This window comes from Bolinopsis microptera, chromosome 3 (assembly GCF_026151205.1).
Source record: "Bolinopsis microptera isolate Bmic1 chromosome 3, MBARI_Bmic_1.0, whole genome shotgun sequence".
Classification (NCBI taxonomy): Eukaryota; Metazoa; Ctenophora; class Tentaculata; order Lobata; family Bolinopsidae; genus Bolinopsis; species Bolinopsis microptera.
In genome coordinates this window covers 16,816,815-16,834,015 of record NC_087074.1, presented here as the reverse complement: position 1 = coordinate 16,834,015, position 17,201 = coordinate 16,816,815, and the positions used below count along the sequence as shown (strand labels likewise).

The 17,201-nt window shown below is 39.5% G+C and overlaps 3 protein-coding genes across 3 annotated transcripts in view; all 3 read right to left on the bottom strand.

The window, feature by feature from the left end:
* The window catches only part of LOC134812705 (POU domain, class 2, transcription factor 2-like), a 1,142,226-nt gene that overhangs the window by 534,994 nt on the left and 590,031 nt on the right, over positions 1–17,201 (bottom strand). The gene's annotated exons all lie outside the window — the stretch shown is intronic.
* LOC134812718 (uncharacterized) overlaps positions 1–17,201 on the bottom strand; it is a 114,234-nt gene that overhangs the window by 9,304 nt on the left and 87,729 nt on the right. The gene's annotated exons all lie outside the window — the stretch shown is intronic.
* Positions 12,508–16,260, bottom strand: LOC134812795 (equilibrative nucleoside transporter 3-like). The gene is made up of 4 exons (XM_063820361.1): positions 15,726–16,260; positions 15,483–15,558; positions 15,109–15,242; positions 12,508–14,648 (listed from the first exon to the last, which is right to left on the bottom strand). Exons 1-4 carry the CDS (start codon positions 16,257–16,259, stop codon positions 14,091–14,093), a joined length of 1,302 nt encoding a protein of 433 aa, XP_063676431.1. The 5' UTR covers position 16,260; the 3' UTR covers positions 12,508–14,090.

Sequence of the window (17,201 nt, the reverse complement as noted above, 5' to 3'; positions counted from 1 at the left end):
TTCAAATGGTTCTTCTTAAGAGGCTGGATGTTGGAATGGAGTGTCTTCTTAGGGAAAATCAGTGTGGATTCAGACGGAACCGCTCATGTATTGATCAGATTTATTCCATCCGCACCATTATTCACAACTGCATTGAGTTTAACATTCCACTTTATGTTAATTTCATTGATTTTAAGGCAGCGTTTGATTCCATCAGAAGAGAGTTTATTTGGTCAAGCATGAGACACTATGGACTTCCTGAGAAATATGTTAGAATCTTTCAGGCATTCTTCAACGGAACCATGAGTGCTGTCAGGGTTAATGGTGAAATGTCTGATTGGTTCTCTGTTAATTCGGGCACTGGACAGGGTGATATCCAGGGCCCCCCTGTATTTAATTTTTGTCTGAACTTTGGAATCTTTTTGGCCGAGGTTCACAAGGCAATCAGTCATGGTGCTGTACTGCAAAAGGAACTAAAGGGTGCAGATGAAAAAGTTATCATGGACAGTGACTACGCTGATGATCTGGCAGTGATGGACAATACTGAAGAAGGGCTGCAAGAGTCCACTGATCTTATAGCTTTATAGCTTATTACACCTCTTATGCTGGGTTGAAGATCAACGCTAAAAAGACACAATGCATGGCGATCAGCAAGTGTGCGTCCCAGCGACCTTACACCGAAAGAGACAGTATAAAGCTAACAGTGGAGGGAGAACCTGTTGAACAGATCAGCAACTTTGTTTATCTTGGTGCCAACATCAGTGGGGATGGTACCATTGACCGAGATCTTGACATCAGGATCCAGCGTGCTAATGGTGCGTTCCATCAGCTTTGGAAGATATGGAACAGTCGAACTATAAGAACGCCCACCAAGATCCGTATCTACAAGGCTGCTGTTATTACTATTCTGTTATATGGAGCCGAAGTGTGGAACACAACAAAGAAGCAGATGAAACGGTTTGAGGTCTTCCATCTGACCTCCCTGAGAAGAATCTTGAAGATAAAGTGGTTCTTCCATGTCTCCAATGAAGAAGTTCTCAGGCGTGCTGGAATTAAGTCTATCGAAACTTTCATCGGTGCGGCTAGACTAAGGTGGTACGGACATGTTGTCAGAATGCCAGAGACGCGGTTTCCCAATTTCTTACTGGATTGGAAACCAAACTATGGAAAGAGACTGAGAGGACGACCCCGCAAAGGCTGGATGGCCTGTGTACTCGAGGATGCGGCTGAATTTACAGGTGTCGATAACATCAGCAGAGATGCAGTAAAACAGTTGGCTCTAAAGCGAGTGGAATGGAGGAACATGTTACGCCGTAGAAGAGATGTGTGTGATGTAGGCCACTCCAACGACTAGGAGGAGACCTCTTCATGTAGCATGTAGCATGTATGTATGTACTTTTGTTCATGTTTCCTGCTACCCTGATCATTATGAGCCAAAAATATTTTTTTCGGTTTTCAAAGATCGATATAAGATTTTGGACTCGAGGGTCCCCCTTTGTAATGCGATCTCGGAAGGCAGGCCCCCCCCTGGAAAATAAAGAGCTTTGTATCCACCAATAAACAAGAAAATTCAATGTAACCAAATTCCTTGTCTTATGATCCCAATTGGACTGACCGTTTGTGATAAGGAAGCCTCAAGAATAATGCCGATGGAGGAACAATTTTTCCAAAACACAGAAAATTGATGAAGGGAGCTGATATTTATTTATTTTTTTTTTTTTTTATTTTTTTTTTTTGTTTTTTTTTTTATTTATTATTAGCTCCAAATAGCTCATGTGACTTCAGAGCTTGGCTTAACAAGAGGGAACCTGTAAACCTTCGCCACTCACCAGATGAGCAGATGCCACAAAACATATGGGAATGTGTTACAGTTGCAGTAAAAACAGCAAGAAGGCCACACCTATTAGTTCGTCTGGTTCAATCAGTGATAGACATTTTTGGGGTTCGACATTCCGATCTGACTTAGCAATACGAACGATGGACCTAATGAATATTCTGCAGAAGATCTACACAAATGGCAGAGTAATCCGTTATTGCGTTTACATAGTGCGCAGCGACGAAGATCATGTAATTTCACAAGGAAGAAATCATGCTAGATTGCAGGTTAAAACAAAATATTTTTTACCTTGCAGATGACGAATCAAGTATCAATAAGAGACACAAAACTCAGAAAATTAGTCTCAATACTTGACACCACTGACGCCACAGTTTTGCTTCAGCCCCGTACATTGGGAGTACCCACTTTTAACCGGGTACTTCCCAATATTTGGTATTTTAACTCAAAGTCCAAAACCAAAACTTGGCTTTTACATCAAGCTTGCACTGTTAGTCAATCAAACAATTTCCGGACCACCCAGATGTGTGAGATGTGAAATAAGTTCCAACGAAAGATTTTTTGCTCCGAACGAAGGAGGTATTGATATAGGGGGGCTGGGAACCCTGAGCTCAAGAACAAGAGAACACAAGGGATATATTATTAACTCAAAGTCAGCCGGCTGAAAGTTGTAACAGTTGTCCTGATGTGAAAGTGACACATGCACGTCCAGGGAAAAAAGCAGTAAAAGAGTAGGGAATATAGTGAAGAAGAGAAGGCGTGTGTAGAGCAAAGGTCGCACTTGCTCGAAGCTAACCAGAAGGGAACATTCACGGCATATTCGAGAAATTTGAAAAGGGCACGTTAAGACTAAGCAGCACTTCCCGGAGAGATAGAATTTAAGGAAGATAAAAGTGCCACGAGAATTTTGTAGTAGCTGGTTTTTGAGGAACTAATTGGAAAATTGTCAAATAAAAGATTGAAATTGCTACTTGGTTTCTTTTATTATTAAAATACTAGAAAGCCTGTGTCACAGGAGGAAGCAAATAGTATTTTTTTTGTTATAAGTTTAAATCTACGCCCCAAAAATATCCTAGACAACCTGAAGATACAGTCAATTAAAAATTTATCACATGCAAAACACAGCGTAATATCAACACAACCGATCAAAATGTTTTTTCACTCTCAAATCTTGCAAGTTCCATATTTATCGTCTGATATTGCACGTGGGCGGTCATACACACAGACAGACATTCTACATACAGAATATTTTCTTAGAAATACAGTATTGATACTACACACACATAGTTGAGTGAAACTTCAGAAACAAAATCATATACAAGAATTTTCCAATAGAAATGAGAAATTTCTGAATAATCCAACCTAATTTCTGTAAAATTGATACTGTTTACTAAAACATGTTTTTAGTTACGGCCTTCATTTGAGAAAAATGTGCACCAAAGCTCATCAACCCATTTGAACTCTCATTAATGTGGTAATAAATTAGCATACAATTTTCCCCATCTGGTATGAAACGGCCAAGCTGAGCCGTGAAAGAAGGGCTGTGTGCATTTCCAAGAAATCCACAATTAGAGAGAGTATCCTTAGTATAGTATAGAGCGTAATTTATAGCCAAAAACCCAAACATGGGACCTGAATGCAAAATGCAATAACAACATTGCGCCTAATATAAAAAAAGAGAATTAACAAATTAACACAACGCTTCCAAGAACCATAAAGCTAAACCGAAACTAACAAAAAGAACAACAAAAACCCAAGCTCAAGTGCAACAATTCTAGAGAAGCGTAAATGTTATTTTCAGCATGTAAAATTGAGCAAACTCCAAATTCTCCACGGACACACTAGACACTTAAAAATAATAATTCAGTTCAACTCAATTATAATAATTAAAATAAGGAGTATTATCAAATACCAGTTTAAAAATTTAGTATCGAAACCGTTGTTCTTTTTCATTAATTAATTAAAATTACTCGACCGTACTAAATCACTCTACATCGATCGCGATCTCCTAAATTTTTTCTGAAAGGGCCCCTGAACAGTTTTAAACCTACATGGATCGATGTACATTTTCGACGCTGATTCCTAATTAAAAAAATAAAATGCTCCCCTGGTAAGATATTGGCAAAAAACTGTCTCGCTCACGTGAATGGAACCATATATTTAAGGAAGTTAGTTCAATTTCTCGTCGGGTTAGGGTCAGACAAACCTCGTGTTTCGGTGTTCCACTTAAACGGTTACTTGGCGGCTTGAACGTGGAGTCTGACGTTTGGCAGCAAATCGACTTCTGATATTAATACTTCAACTCTACTATATAACAAATAATTTTGAGGATTACCATGAATGCACAATGACCATGAATCTCTAAACTCGTTGGCAGTGGGGAAGCCTGTGGTGGACCTGCAGGGGTTGGTGAACAGAAGACTGCTGATGGCCCAGCTTGAGAGTTGAATTACTTGTTGTGCTGTTGTTTATGTAAACACACTTCACTCATCCTCACATCCATCACAGTCACCACACCTGGAGCCTCACAGCATAGTGTAATTCATGGTTGCTCCCTCCGCCATCATTAAATAGTAGTTGTTGAAAGTATGCAAATTGTATCTACTATCTTATCTGTCTTATTTAATATACACAGATTTGATATGACTAATTAACACTCTTTCAGCAATATATTTTGGTCTTCCCAGCCCTCACCTTCCACAAACATCCTCCATACCATCCCTCCATCATCAACCCTATCAATCTCACTCTCATATCAATCCTGTCTATGTTGGTCTGCAGGGTGCCAGTCTATAAGATTCTTATTATGATTATTTCTAATATAGCTATGATATTTCACATCCTTCACGTTGCACATTATTATACTCTATACTATACTCTCACTCTTCCCATGTCCCTGATGCCTGTCTGACGGAACACCAACCCCGAACGGTCCACCGGCTGCCCCCGCCTCTTCTCATAACATGGTACACACGATAGATCTGTTACGAATCTCCGTCCTCACAAGGCGCCAACCAACGATCCCGAATAACAGCCTCTATGACCTCACCTCAATCTAGATTTTTCCCTCTCAAGGAGCAATGAAGAGTAACACCGAATCTCCTACTGTCGCTACAGAAAGCCCCATTGATGTTACTGGGAGACAAATCTTTGAATGCAGAGTGCCTTGTTCCCAAACCCATCAAACAAGGGTACTCCCAAGTGCAAGATGCCAAGAGCACACCTTCTCAAACAAGAGAACCCTACCCAAAACAAAAAGAAAGTGTCCCTGCAAGAAAGTGACAAAAACTCACCTACATCACCTGCACAAGTGTCAACAGCAAATGGCATAAAGTGCATTAATCTACTCGCCCTTTCACCATCAGATATTAAGAAAATGGAACTGTGGAGTTGCCCAAGCTTGTTATGTCCCTGTCCCCCGCACTTAAGTAAGTACCTTCATCCCACTACGCTGACATTCCGTTCAGCACTAGGAGGTTGTCCCCAACCGCATAATGTCTTGTGAACCTCTTCAAACCAGGTTGGTTAATGATGAAGTCCCACAGAGAAACGGAACCAAGCTACAGCAATAGATAAAAGGCCTCCGTGAGTCTGCCTTCCAAGAAGTTTACCCAGCCACACCCTATAGCACACCCGTTTGACAGCTGAACTCACTACATCCAAAAACAGCTATTACCCAGACTGAACAAAGTCACATACATTGAAAGTTCCGTCGCTTTGCAACCAGAAGCAGCAGCAGCCTCGGCCTCCACCAACAGGATGCCCACAGCCAACCATGGTCCGGTCCCACATCCCCTTTCCCCTACCTAAATACTGTCTCTCCACACACAAAGAAACATGTGACAGAACTGCAAGCCCTATGAATGGTATGACCCTCGAGCCCTTACACCAGAACTTAAGGAGGAAGTCCAAGCGTTCATCAGTTGGTAATACTCCAGTGGTAATAGATATATAAACTGTAGCAAAAATTACTAGTGTTGGTGAGAACTATCGTGAAGTATTTAAATGGGGGGGTTTACTATTGGGACTTCTCGTATAAGGTACAACTGGCACTGAGCACCCCACAAGAGAAATCCGCACAGTGCTGAAGAAGCTAATTGACACATTGGTTTCCTAAAATACCTTTCTCCATGATGATAGGAATATCAAGATTAACTCCGTGTCTCATAGTATGTATAGCTCTGGTACTAAACGCACATTCCAAAGCACAGAGATGATGTAACCTGTGTTGATCCCGAATCTCACATTCCTGAACGAATCACACAAGAGCTGCCCGTACCAATTCCTTCTGCAATAATGATTACAGCCAATCAGAAGATCTCCCCTTCAGGACAACAGCTTTGTTAGTCCACAACGAGATTATGCCAGGACTTTTGAACACGATCCTCCCAGACAGAAGGTCTCCACGGAGAGATGAAGCCTGACCTTTAGACACATTTCATCCTCACTTCATCAATTCGACCATCATTCTGGGTGAATCCAAACACCCCCAGGATACATATTGGAGCCCATTAGTACCTTTGGTCGTTGGGTCCCAGGAACGTGTTTTGGTAGTCACATGGAGGCCTTGCTCTCCTGACTTGCAATTGAATTGGCCCCTTACCGTAATATTGTCATCCATACAGGAATCAACAGTATTAACTCCCGGTCTCACCACTATCAGAAGCCTACCCCTCCATGTTACCTCGAATCCCTGTGCATAACATATATGAAACTACCCCAAACCCTAAAATCCACTTGTCAATGTTACTGTCCAACTAGACTAAACTCTCGTAAAATAGAAAATTTGAAAGCTTTAATCGGTCATCCTCGATGAGGGGACCCAAATCAGCAAAGAAACATTTTATATTATTGATAACTCTATTTTTCGTCGCCAGCTCTCTGATGAGTATGGCAGAAGGATATTTGCTGCACAATGCCCTCATACCTCAATATTGTCCACCTTGTTAAAAGTGGTATCCAGTAATTGGCTTGCGAATATTAAGGAATCTGTAGCTGCAGAAGAGTAGCCAGTCAATACACGTTTAACACGCATCAAGGGGACTTCTTTCGCGGAGCGGTAGAGGTGGTAGGAGGCGCCCACCAAAATATGATGATCAACAACCACCAAATTACTAAGAATGTTTTCAAGTGATGCAATAAATTTAACCTCAACACACACACCACAAACATTTAAAAACTGTAGCATCTGTGGAACAGTTTACACACTCTAAATGTCCAAAAATCTCTTCAAATACAGCCAACACCAATGAAAGCTGCAATTCTACATCTGCATCGCCAGCGTTACCACAACTGGTACGCCCATATTGCTTGCTGCACTTATACGTGACAAACAAGACCCAGTTCCATACCTTATGAAATAGAAGATGTTTCTGAAATCAATGAAATCCATAAAAGCTGTAAAAATAGAAGATCATAAAAGCTTAAAACCTCATAAAGCTGTATCATAGAACTGGGCAGAACCTTACTGTATTTTTAACAATATTGAGTAAAATGCTGCAAATTTTTGATACCTTTGTCACAGAAATCTCACAAACAGTCTCCACTCTCGTTTCTTGGCTTGGCTGAGACAAATATTGATGCAAACCTCAATAGACTTGTATAGGATACCCTTATCACTCTGAATACACCAATAAATTACGTGACAAATCTAAAGTTAGTGGTAGTGGGGAAATTTACATCAATGAGTCACTTTATTACCACCCTATTGACAAACTAAGTATGTTACCCCTAACCTTGAATCTGTGTTAATGCTCCATAACAAATGTTGGCATGCCCCAACATTTGGCGTCCTATACAGACCACCTGGTGGATCTGACAAAGAAATTCCCTACCCGAATTTGAGAGCCTTCTAATCAGTATTCCTGATAGAAACAGTTATCCTGCTTGCGTATATTCAACCTTAATCTAGTTAAAAAAAGGCTCTGCCAGCTTTGAAAACAATTTATAATATGGAAATAACTTCATCCCGCTTAATCACGGGGCATCGCACCATAAACCAGGCCTGTGTCCCATCGCTTATTTACAATATTCTGACAAACTCCACTGACAATATTGTGTCAGCTGGACTACTGGTTACCTGGGTTTCGCCAATCACTCTCAATATTCCCTGAATTCCTCGAATGTAGCATGCCTGAAGAACCAGAACTTGACCCTTGAACAACCAAAATACGACACTGGTTATCTAATATGACCAAGTTCATAAAGATATTCTAACAAATTTTTGTGGGCAGGTGTGCAACACGTAGAAAAAAAAACATTGAAATTTTTTGTAAAATAGATAAACTTTTGATCGAAAGAAAACTTTTTATAATTGAATCTGATCGTTCCAAAAAGTCAAAAAAGAAATAGATTGCAAACCCTTGGATCACACCAGGATCCCCAAAAATAAAAATTTTTTTTTTGCATCAGTGAAAAAGAAAGAATATCTTAACAAAGCAGTGGAAGAGTACAATAAGAACCCCACCCTCTTGGAGACTCTGATCTATACTGTAACCTATCTAAATTCGTCGACATTTAAAAACATTATCAGATCGCCAAGGAATTGTACTATTGCAGAAAATTCTCAAAAGTCTCAGGTAATTAAAAAATTATAACAAACATGGGCACTGAATCCAATGAACAGAGGGGAAACACACAACAGGAATAAAGGCCTCGTTCAAAATAGATGGTAGTTTAGTAAAAAGAAAAGCGTGTCAAATCGAATGGCTTACATGTTCTTCTCTTCCATTGCAGGGAAACCGTAAATGCGAAGCTCTGTCTCCTCCAAACAATAAGATCGTGACACAGCTTGCCAAGGCCCACTTAATTATAAGAATACTTTAACAATAGAGTTACCACAGTGTTCTTAAACCCTCTGTGATACTGAGAAAATCGAAAAATTTGTTTGAAAACCTAGTCCAGGGTGACAAGGCTAGTGCAAATCAATAGCTTTCTTAAGAAATGTTGCACTACCAAACTCTAAGCACCTAGCTGGTTTCCTAAACTCATTTCATGAAAGCGGGGTCTATTTCCAATATTCTCAAAATAGTGTTAAGGTCACCCCCGTCGTTAAGAAGGAGACCCAACAGCTGTTTTGATAAACTACAGGCCTATATCCATTCTACCTATCTTTTGGTAAGATATTAGAAAAAGTAATTTAACTGCCGAACTATTGCTTCTTTACTTCACATAATGGTCTATACGATAAACAGTTTGGATTCAGATCCAACCACGTCCAACGGCACATGCCATCAAATACTGCCATTGACCACATTTTAAAAACCTAGAAAGTACGCATCAATGTAATTGGCATATTCTAGACTTAAGCAAGCGTCGACACAATCGACCACAGAAAATTAACTTTCAAACTTGAACACAAGATGCATAAATGGCCTGTCTTTGACCTAATGAAAGCTAATTGTGTAACCGACAGCAGTATGGGTTGATTTTTCCAAAATTCACACTCTGATCACTTTGCAAAATTGAATATGGGGTACCCACAGGATCCGTTCTAGGCCCCTCTCCTCTTCTTACTCTACATTAATGACATTACCAACTCAAGCAAACTTGGACACTTCATACTGTTTTTGCAGATGACACGAACATATTTTGTTCCTGAAAAACTGACAAGAAGCCTAATTGAAATGCTAATAAATTACGTTGAAATATCTGTAAATGACTATATGGAATCTAACTTGCTGCACATTACCAAAGCAAATCGGTCTACAATGTTAGTCAGACATGGCCGGTACTCGTCCTGTGCACGTGCTCGTGAATAAGGCTCTGAAACTCACTCCGTTATCAGGCTAACACGCCTTACCGAGTATATAAAAGAGATTCCTTGGAGTTATCATAGACCATTACTATCCTGGAACCCCAACTAGATAACATTAAAAAGTAACTAACTACAAGTATAGCTATAATTAAACGTATTATGAAGTTTATTCCAGAAACAAGTACCATAAGCTGTATACCCCTATTCCCAAGTCTCATATGGAGCTACTGTATCAGTAGTGGGTGTTGTCACACCTTATAGACTATCTAAACGTTCTCCATCCAAAAAGATGTGTAAGCCATCTATTTGGCACAACCAAGCTTTGACCGGGCAAGAGTATTATGAAACATGTGCAACGTGCAAGACCATACAGTGACACATCGCAAAAAGGAGCATGCTTGGGAAAACACAAGCCCATATCAATACCGAATAAATCATTCAATCCACAACCCTGAACACAACCCAACATATATCCACTGAACAGATTAAAATCTGACACTGCAATCCAACCTATCTCTCTTGAACATGGTTTATTCGAAACAATTCAGAGCATGTTAGCCAACCTATGCGGTCCCCCCGACACAAACTCGAAATTTCTAAAACACAATTTTGTCTCAAAGGTACGACTATAATGGAACATTTGTTTTGATAAAAGTCGAAAAAATGCACACCTCTAATGAAAACAATGTCATGGTCCCTGGCTCTATAAATTTTCCGACCTTTCCTCCCCCATCTCATTATCAAGAGCGTATCAAAACTCTTCTTACTGACACCCACAATTGACAACCCCTGGGCGTGAAATTGAGTGGCGTCCCCCTAAGAGCTGGGGCATTGACCAGCTTAGTCATCACATCCCATCCCTTGCATACAACTAATTACAAAAAGCGCAAGTATACCTGTTTTTTTCAAAAGCATCCTGTCCGGAAGTTCCATGACTGGGCCGTGTTGAATCTTTGGATCTATGTTTGGATCAATTTTTATATTGATAAGATTTTTATATACCTTATATTCCTCGCATAATTTTTCCATGTCAACCTGAACAAACTGTCCACCACAATCTTACTCTAGAAACCCCAAGAACTCATCAAAGCTATTCCGAAAGCAAAACCTAGTTGAACCAGCACATGGGCGTACAGTTTCCTGGACCACTGGAACCTTTTGGGCCATGCACAACCAATCGCAGTATGGTCCTGCAGTGGGTTCTCCGTTTCCTTGGATCTTTTTTTGTGATCCGTCTTTTCTTAAAATTTTCCCATTTGTGTCACTTAGAATCACCTTTAAAATGTTTAATCGACACCAACTGGACCCTAGCTAAATATAGAGCATGGCAACACTACTCGAACGTAACAGTTAAATAGGTGTGACAAAGCTATTATTCAATAATTATACTCAAATGAAATGATTGCACTGCTAATAAATTAAATACTTTGTTTTTACTAAAATACTTGCTTCTTTCATCAAGCTCAAAAATCCGTCTGTACAGTTGGGCCTAAAATTGTGTTGGAGCAGTCTCTCTTTTGTGCCCTAAGGCCCATGTATGCTTGTAAGCCATATTCCGGGCATGTACATGTGTTGCCAGGACTCTAAAGAGTCCTCTATGGGTTGAGATTTGTCAAAATTTACTTTGGTCGATAACTTTTGGGACGAAATTGGCCCTTATGGCAAATAAAGATGTGGTTTTCCCAGAAAAATACGATCTAGCCCCATCCTAACGAACCAACTACCACCCTTTGGGGATATTTTCTTGTAGGAACAACACCTGGCAAGGCTTCAAGCACTTTGATTTTTACGTGGTACCATTATAGACCATGCTAAAGCCGATAGATGACCTAGCCTCGATCTTTCGCACGGTAAAATTTTACCCCTCAGGTGGTTTTGAGCTCAAATATCTTCTTACTGGTTTTAGCTACGCTGATGGGTGTTGATTCGTTGAACCCTCGTCTTAAGCATAACATTCGGCATACTCTCTGCTAAATATTTTTTGGTATGGAAGCTTTAACTACCTGTGAGGCGACTTCTGTGAACAGAGCTTTACTGTAAAGTTTTTATAGGACCCCTCCCCTAGTTCGAGACCATTATCGGGGACAAAGATCAACCAATTTTATCAAATGGGGGTGGAAACTGTTCGAGTATCGTTCAGAGTAACTGCCTGGTGGTTGTGGTAAAAATCAAAATTTTGTTCAGGTGGAATCTGAGGGCTAAAAAAACATGTAGTCCCATTTTTTATTCATCACCCGTTAGTGATGTAAAAGAGAGTACCATTTTAATGTAATCTCCTTTTGATAGATAGTTTTGTTGATACGTTTTTTTCATGTTTCAAGAGGCTTTGAGTGTGACTTTACTTCTCTTGCAATGTTATTGTTAAAGTGGAATTAATGTCCACTGTGAACAGTCAAGCGAAGCACTAGAGTAGAAGCAAATAAACACATACCTATTTGCAGAACATTTGAAATTAGAACAGCACATTGTACAATGTACATAAATTTATCATAGTTTATCTATCATGTGCGGCAGTTGACGAATAGTTGGGAGGCGAAGCATATCTCTCATGACACGTGATGACGTAACATTGATTATCCAATTAGCTCCGGGCTACAACTAACTAAATTCGCGAATCACTCTCACGTGTCAAGAAAGGATATGCGCCACCTTTCTACCAGAGTACCAGTAATAAACTCCATTAAACACACTTTTATTACAAATGAAATTCAATTTAATATTAAGTTCTTTGCAATTCAAATCAACCGGTGATTATATGAGCAGTGGCAAATCAGTAATAAACATTTTGAAAAAATCTTTTTATTGATAGAAAACAACTGCCTGATGTTAAAATTAACTGTGAAATACAATAAATAAATCAATTTATATGGGACCACGACAGATATCGTGAAATATCAAAAAGGCGTTGATTAATCTTATTCTTCCATAATATTAATTATTAACTGCATTTAATCTAGATTTACATGTGATAGCAGTTCACGTAAAAAACAACTTATTTATTTGTGTTGGATTATTCCTTCCAAGAATGGGGGAGTGACGGTCTATATATCAATAACACTGAAAGAATGATCTAAAACAAAGTTCAATTAGCTCTTATTTAGAGAAAAACAAGATAAATACATTTTACTAATAGTACTACTGCCCCCCCCCCCCCCCCTCCCACAATCACAATACTAAACAACTATTTCAAATGATGTCTAATATTTAACCGAACCGAATCATAACAAAACATACCTCTACAAAACAATAACCCACAAATCATGAAACAAAACCGATAAAATATGACTAGAGTAGAGTATAAACACCATTATTAAATCAAAGTTCTAAACAAGGGATAGTTAAAAACAACGCCCAAGTCTAATCTTTCCTTCAAAAAATTTATTGTAATTTCTATATCAATATCTCTTGTCATAAGCTAAATTACGGAGATAATACAGATAAACACCAATAACAAGGAAATATCAGACTAACGCTAGCTATTAAATTTAGCATAAATATGTCCCATATTTGTATAATAGTATAATTGTACTTGTATTAGCTTGAATAGTGTTCAACGAATACTTAACAGTGTTCCGCACCTAATCATGAACATTAACAACTCCAAAAATAAAACGTAAAAGCGCTGAAATGTGGAGCAATCTACACTGGCTGCCAAGATTCACATACTTGCCGATTAAACTAAGAAGCGTTTTCCAGTTTAACATGCAACATCTTTAATAAAATTAACAACATTCAACTATCATCACATAACGATGTCACGCAACGTCACATAATAATTCCATATCACGTGACGTCACCATATCACGTGACGTCATCACACCACGTCACGTGACAGCTACAGCAGCAAGGGAGCCGCACAAGCACCCCACCGAGCTAATAAAGCTCTGCCAGGCCCCAACTTCCAGCTGCTCCACAGGACTATTCACTAAACCAGGACTGTACATCATGGCCAGGGAGGAAAGGTAGCCGTTAGAGAAGGAGAAGAAGGTCGTGAATAGGATGGGGTAAATGTCTGAGGAGAAGAGGATGGGAGGTTTGAGGTGTCGGAGGGAGGGGTCGTAGTGGCACATGGTATAGAGGGGTATAAAGAGGAGACGGGAGACAGACAGAGCTACAACCTGCTTCCGCGAGAACACCTGTAATTTAACGGCATTCTCGTAAAATCATAGCAATATCTGGTCCTAAACAACATCCACATTCCACAGGGGCTTAACATTAACACCAAAATCACAATATATGCAGCAGTTAATTAAAATTTCTTTATTCATAATTATCATCATTTTCTTCTTGATAAGAAAAACAATACGAGCTGAGAAAATTAGGGAATCTCACATTTAATCAAAACAACAGCGTTAATAACATTCATTTATACGGAACATAATTATAACAAATAACTGATGGTTTGATAATGTTTACTGAGCACGTCAGTTCTTCTCAATACCTCACTTAATGTCAATTATAAATTCCAGCAATTGGTACGAATTCAATTTAAGCCATCAAAATATCCTAGTCCCAAACGTCTCACAATACGGCGTTAAGAGCAAAGGACATGAAAGCCCCACTCATAAGGCCAAGCCCTAACCCAAAGGCCATGAAAGCCCCTGCGGTAGTCTGTTGATCCGAAGGGACCTGTGAAGGACCGTACATCATGGCCAGGGACGCTAAATAACCGTTAGAAAAGGAAAACACTGTCATGAACGCTATAGGGAACGCATCATTGTTAAACCACACCACTGTAGTTCTCTCGTCAGGGTGATAATTACACATGGCAAACATGGGGATAAATATAACCCTGGTGATAGTCAGTATAACCAGCCACTTCCTGGTCAGCACCTGAACGGACCCGGCCACAGTCCGGCCCACAAAGTCCCCAAAGTTGAAGAGAAGGAAGCAGGTGACTGGGGTGAAGTAGGTGGTTGTCAGGGGGCTGTCAGCTGATACGCTCTTAATGGAGGCTATCACAGCGGGGAATACTGTGAGAGTGACACAGAATGTGGCCCACACGCTGAACAGCATCCATTTTATCTTCTTAATGATGGTCCATGAGGAGACGGTAGGTGCTTTGAATGACCGCGACAACTGTAAATAATGGGGTTTCAGATACTATTTTACAATAGTATGTTAAGGGGTGCAGACCAGATTTCATAATCAATAAAAAGATATAAATATACTCGAATTGTCTACCAAACAATTATCATATAGGGATTAAAATATTTCCTCCAATGGTAGTTTTAAAATTGTAGTTGAAATTTTAATATTTTGTCGTAGGATGGTCTCTTTCCGGTTCAATTCATAGTCATTATTTAGGCTGGCAATGTGTAAGCTGCACACTCAATTATAATTTAACGTAAGCTGTCAACGATTGTCCATTTACCAACGACCAACCAGTCGAGATTACATGTTATTACTTTATAACCGAGGATGGTTTGAACAAAATAATCGTTCGTAAAATTAATATTGCCACGTGAATCTGAATAACTACCGTTAGCTCGTGATAAATTTAATAATCAAATAAACTTAAAACTTCTAAAACGTTTACCTCGTCCGTAACTCTATCAAGATAGAATTTAGAGATAGGAAGGTTAAGGAAGATGGGATACATGACCAGTGCTACAATTATCACCAGTGAAGCGGCTAGAAAGTAGTAAAAGCCGCTCTGAATAGGATCTTCGCCTGTAAGAATGGTTATGTTAGTATTGTAGTGTGTGTGCACTTATGTATTTATAAATACATTTGTCATCAAACTTGAAAAACTGACGAATAAACGAATAAATCACCGATTTAACAAGAAACTAATATAAGGATTTGTCTTGAACAAAGTAGACGTGCACATTGCACATTGCATAATAGAGTTGTATTTGAGCTCTATCCTTGCCATTAGTAACCATTAGTAACCATTAGTAACATTCTTACCATTAGTAACTGCAAGAGATATGATACTGGCTACACTAGCAAATATTCCACCTACGCCCTGTCCAGTCATGAAACCCTGGAAACAGAATTCAGTCACACTCCATAGTCGACATACAGACACTAACAACAGTTTAAAGAACTTTAGACTTTATTACTATTTAAAATGGTTTGGTTGTCAGGGTAACAGGAGTTTTGTAATTATTGAAGTATCAAACTTTAAGAACAGGAATACAAAAGACCCACCTGTATGTGTCTGGGAGTGAACGAAGCTGCCAATCCAAAGATACCACCCTGAAAAACTCCAGCACAAGCGTTGAACAACACGACAGTAACCAGCGTCAGACCAAAAAACCCATCCGCCCAGGTGTGGGTGTCTATCTTAACCATAATGGTTGTCATGACGAACATAAGGCACATGACAAGCAGGGAACCCATGATCCTGACAAAGGCAGAGAACCTGTTCTGGAGGGACACGTTGATAAAGAGAAACGCTACGTTTGTTATCTGCGAGAAGATTGTGATGAAGTTCTCGAACTGTTTGTGGACGAAAGGGGACCCCTTCTCGAACTTCTTGTCAAAGTAGCTGGTAGCTGTGATGAACATGTTCCAGGGGAGCAGAGCTGCTAGTCCGAACACCACCATTGCAAGGTAGGACAGGTTGTAATGGTCACGTGGGGGCTGGATCTGACCACCTGGAATCAGGGGCTGGTCTTCCAGCTCATTTTGGAGGTCGTTTTGGATTGTGAAGTCGGGGGTTCGGGCGCGATGCCTTGACATGACTCCTGGGAATATGTTATTAGAGTGGGAGTATGGTAAGAGGTGGTATTTACTGTGTTTTCGTCATGTGAGAATGCTGAGGTCTGAGGATGAGTGAGATAGTAATGCTGATGACGGATTGTCTCGTGAGTTTTCACCGTTTATGATCGTGAGGAAGTGAGCTGCAATTGATGTGCCAAAACCCCCAACTCCAAGATAGGGACGGAAACAGCTACTTTCACAACAAACTAGAAATGATAACGGTATGTGTCATTCACCAAAATCCATTTTAATCTATACAAATTCCTCGTGCTAATGCAATATGGAGCAAGTATACAAAAGTCAAAATGCTTCAAACAATACCTCCAAATAACTGATATAGGATATTGTCACATGCTAACAATACGCACGCGTAAAGATAACATTCTGAAACGGACGAAACATGACGTTAGACACCAACGTTTTATGCAGAACATAATTTTATCTGAAGATAATAATATCCTACTCAAACAACGCGAACGTGACGTTACATTTGCAAGGTCACTTTCAATAGACTTTCAATGGATTTTAAGATTTTTAACTTCATTAGGAACCAGATCGATTAAAGGACTGAACAAAAAGAAAGGAATATGATAGGAACTCCGTTTACAGGCGAGGGTAAGTTACAACCACCCATATGTTAAATCTAATTAACTGTTCATTTATTGCAAGGTGTAAAAGTACATCCAAAAAACACATTAGGACCATTGTCCTGATAAGCTTACACTTCATGTACAATTGAGGTAATGAATCATCAATCAACTCGATCCACTTAACAATTAATCATTAATCAACCAGATTGTGTAAAGATCTTTTCTTGCGTCCTTGTTTATTTTTTGTTAGCTCAAATTGACGCTCTACCAGTTATGTCGAAACAAACGAAAATGCCACCGATATCATATAATACTGAACGTTTTGAAAGTG

Coding starts and splice junctions, on each gene's coding strand:
- LOC134812795 (XM_063820361.1), bottom strand. CDS start 16,259: ATGTCAAGGCATCGCGCCCGAACCCCCGACTTCACAATCCAAAACGAC. Junction 15,559..15,725: donor TCACTCCCAGACACATACAG/GTGGGTCTTTTG, acceptor TTCTGTTTCCAG/GGTTTCATGACTGGACAGGG. Junction 15,243..15,482: donor ATCTCTTGCAGTTACTAATG/GTAAGAATGTTA, acceptor CCATTCTTACAG/GCGAAGATCCTATTCAGAGC.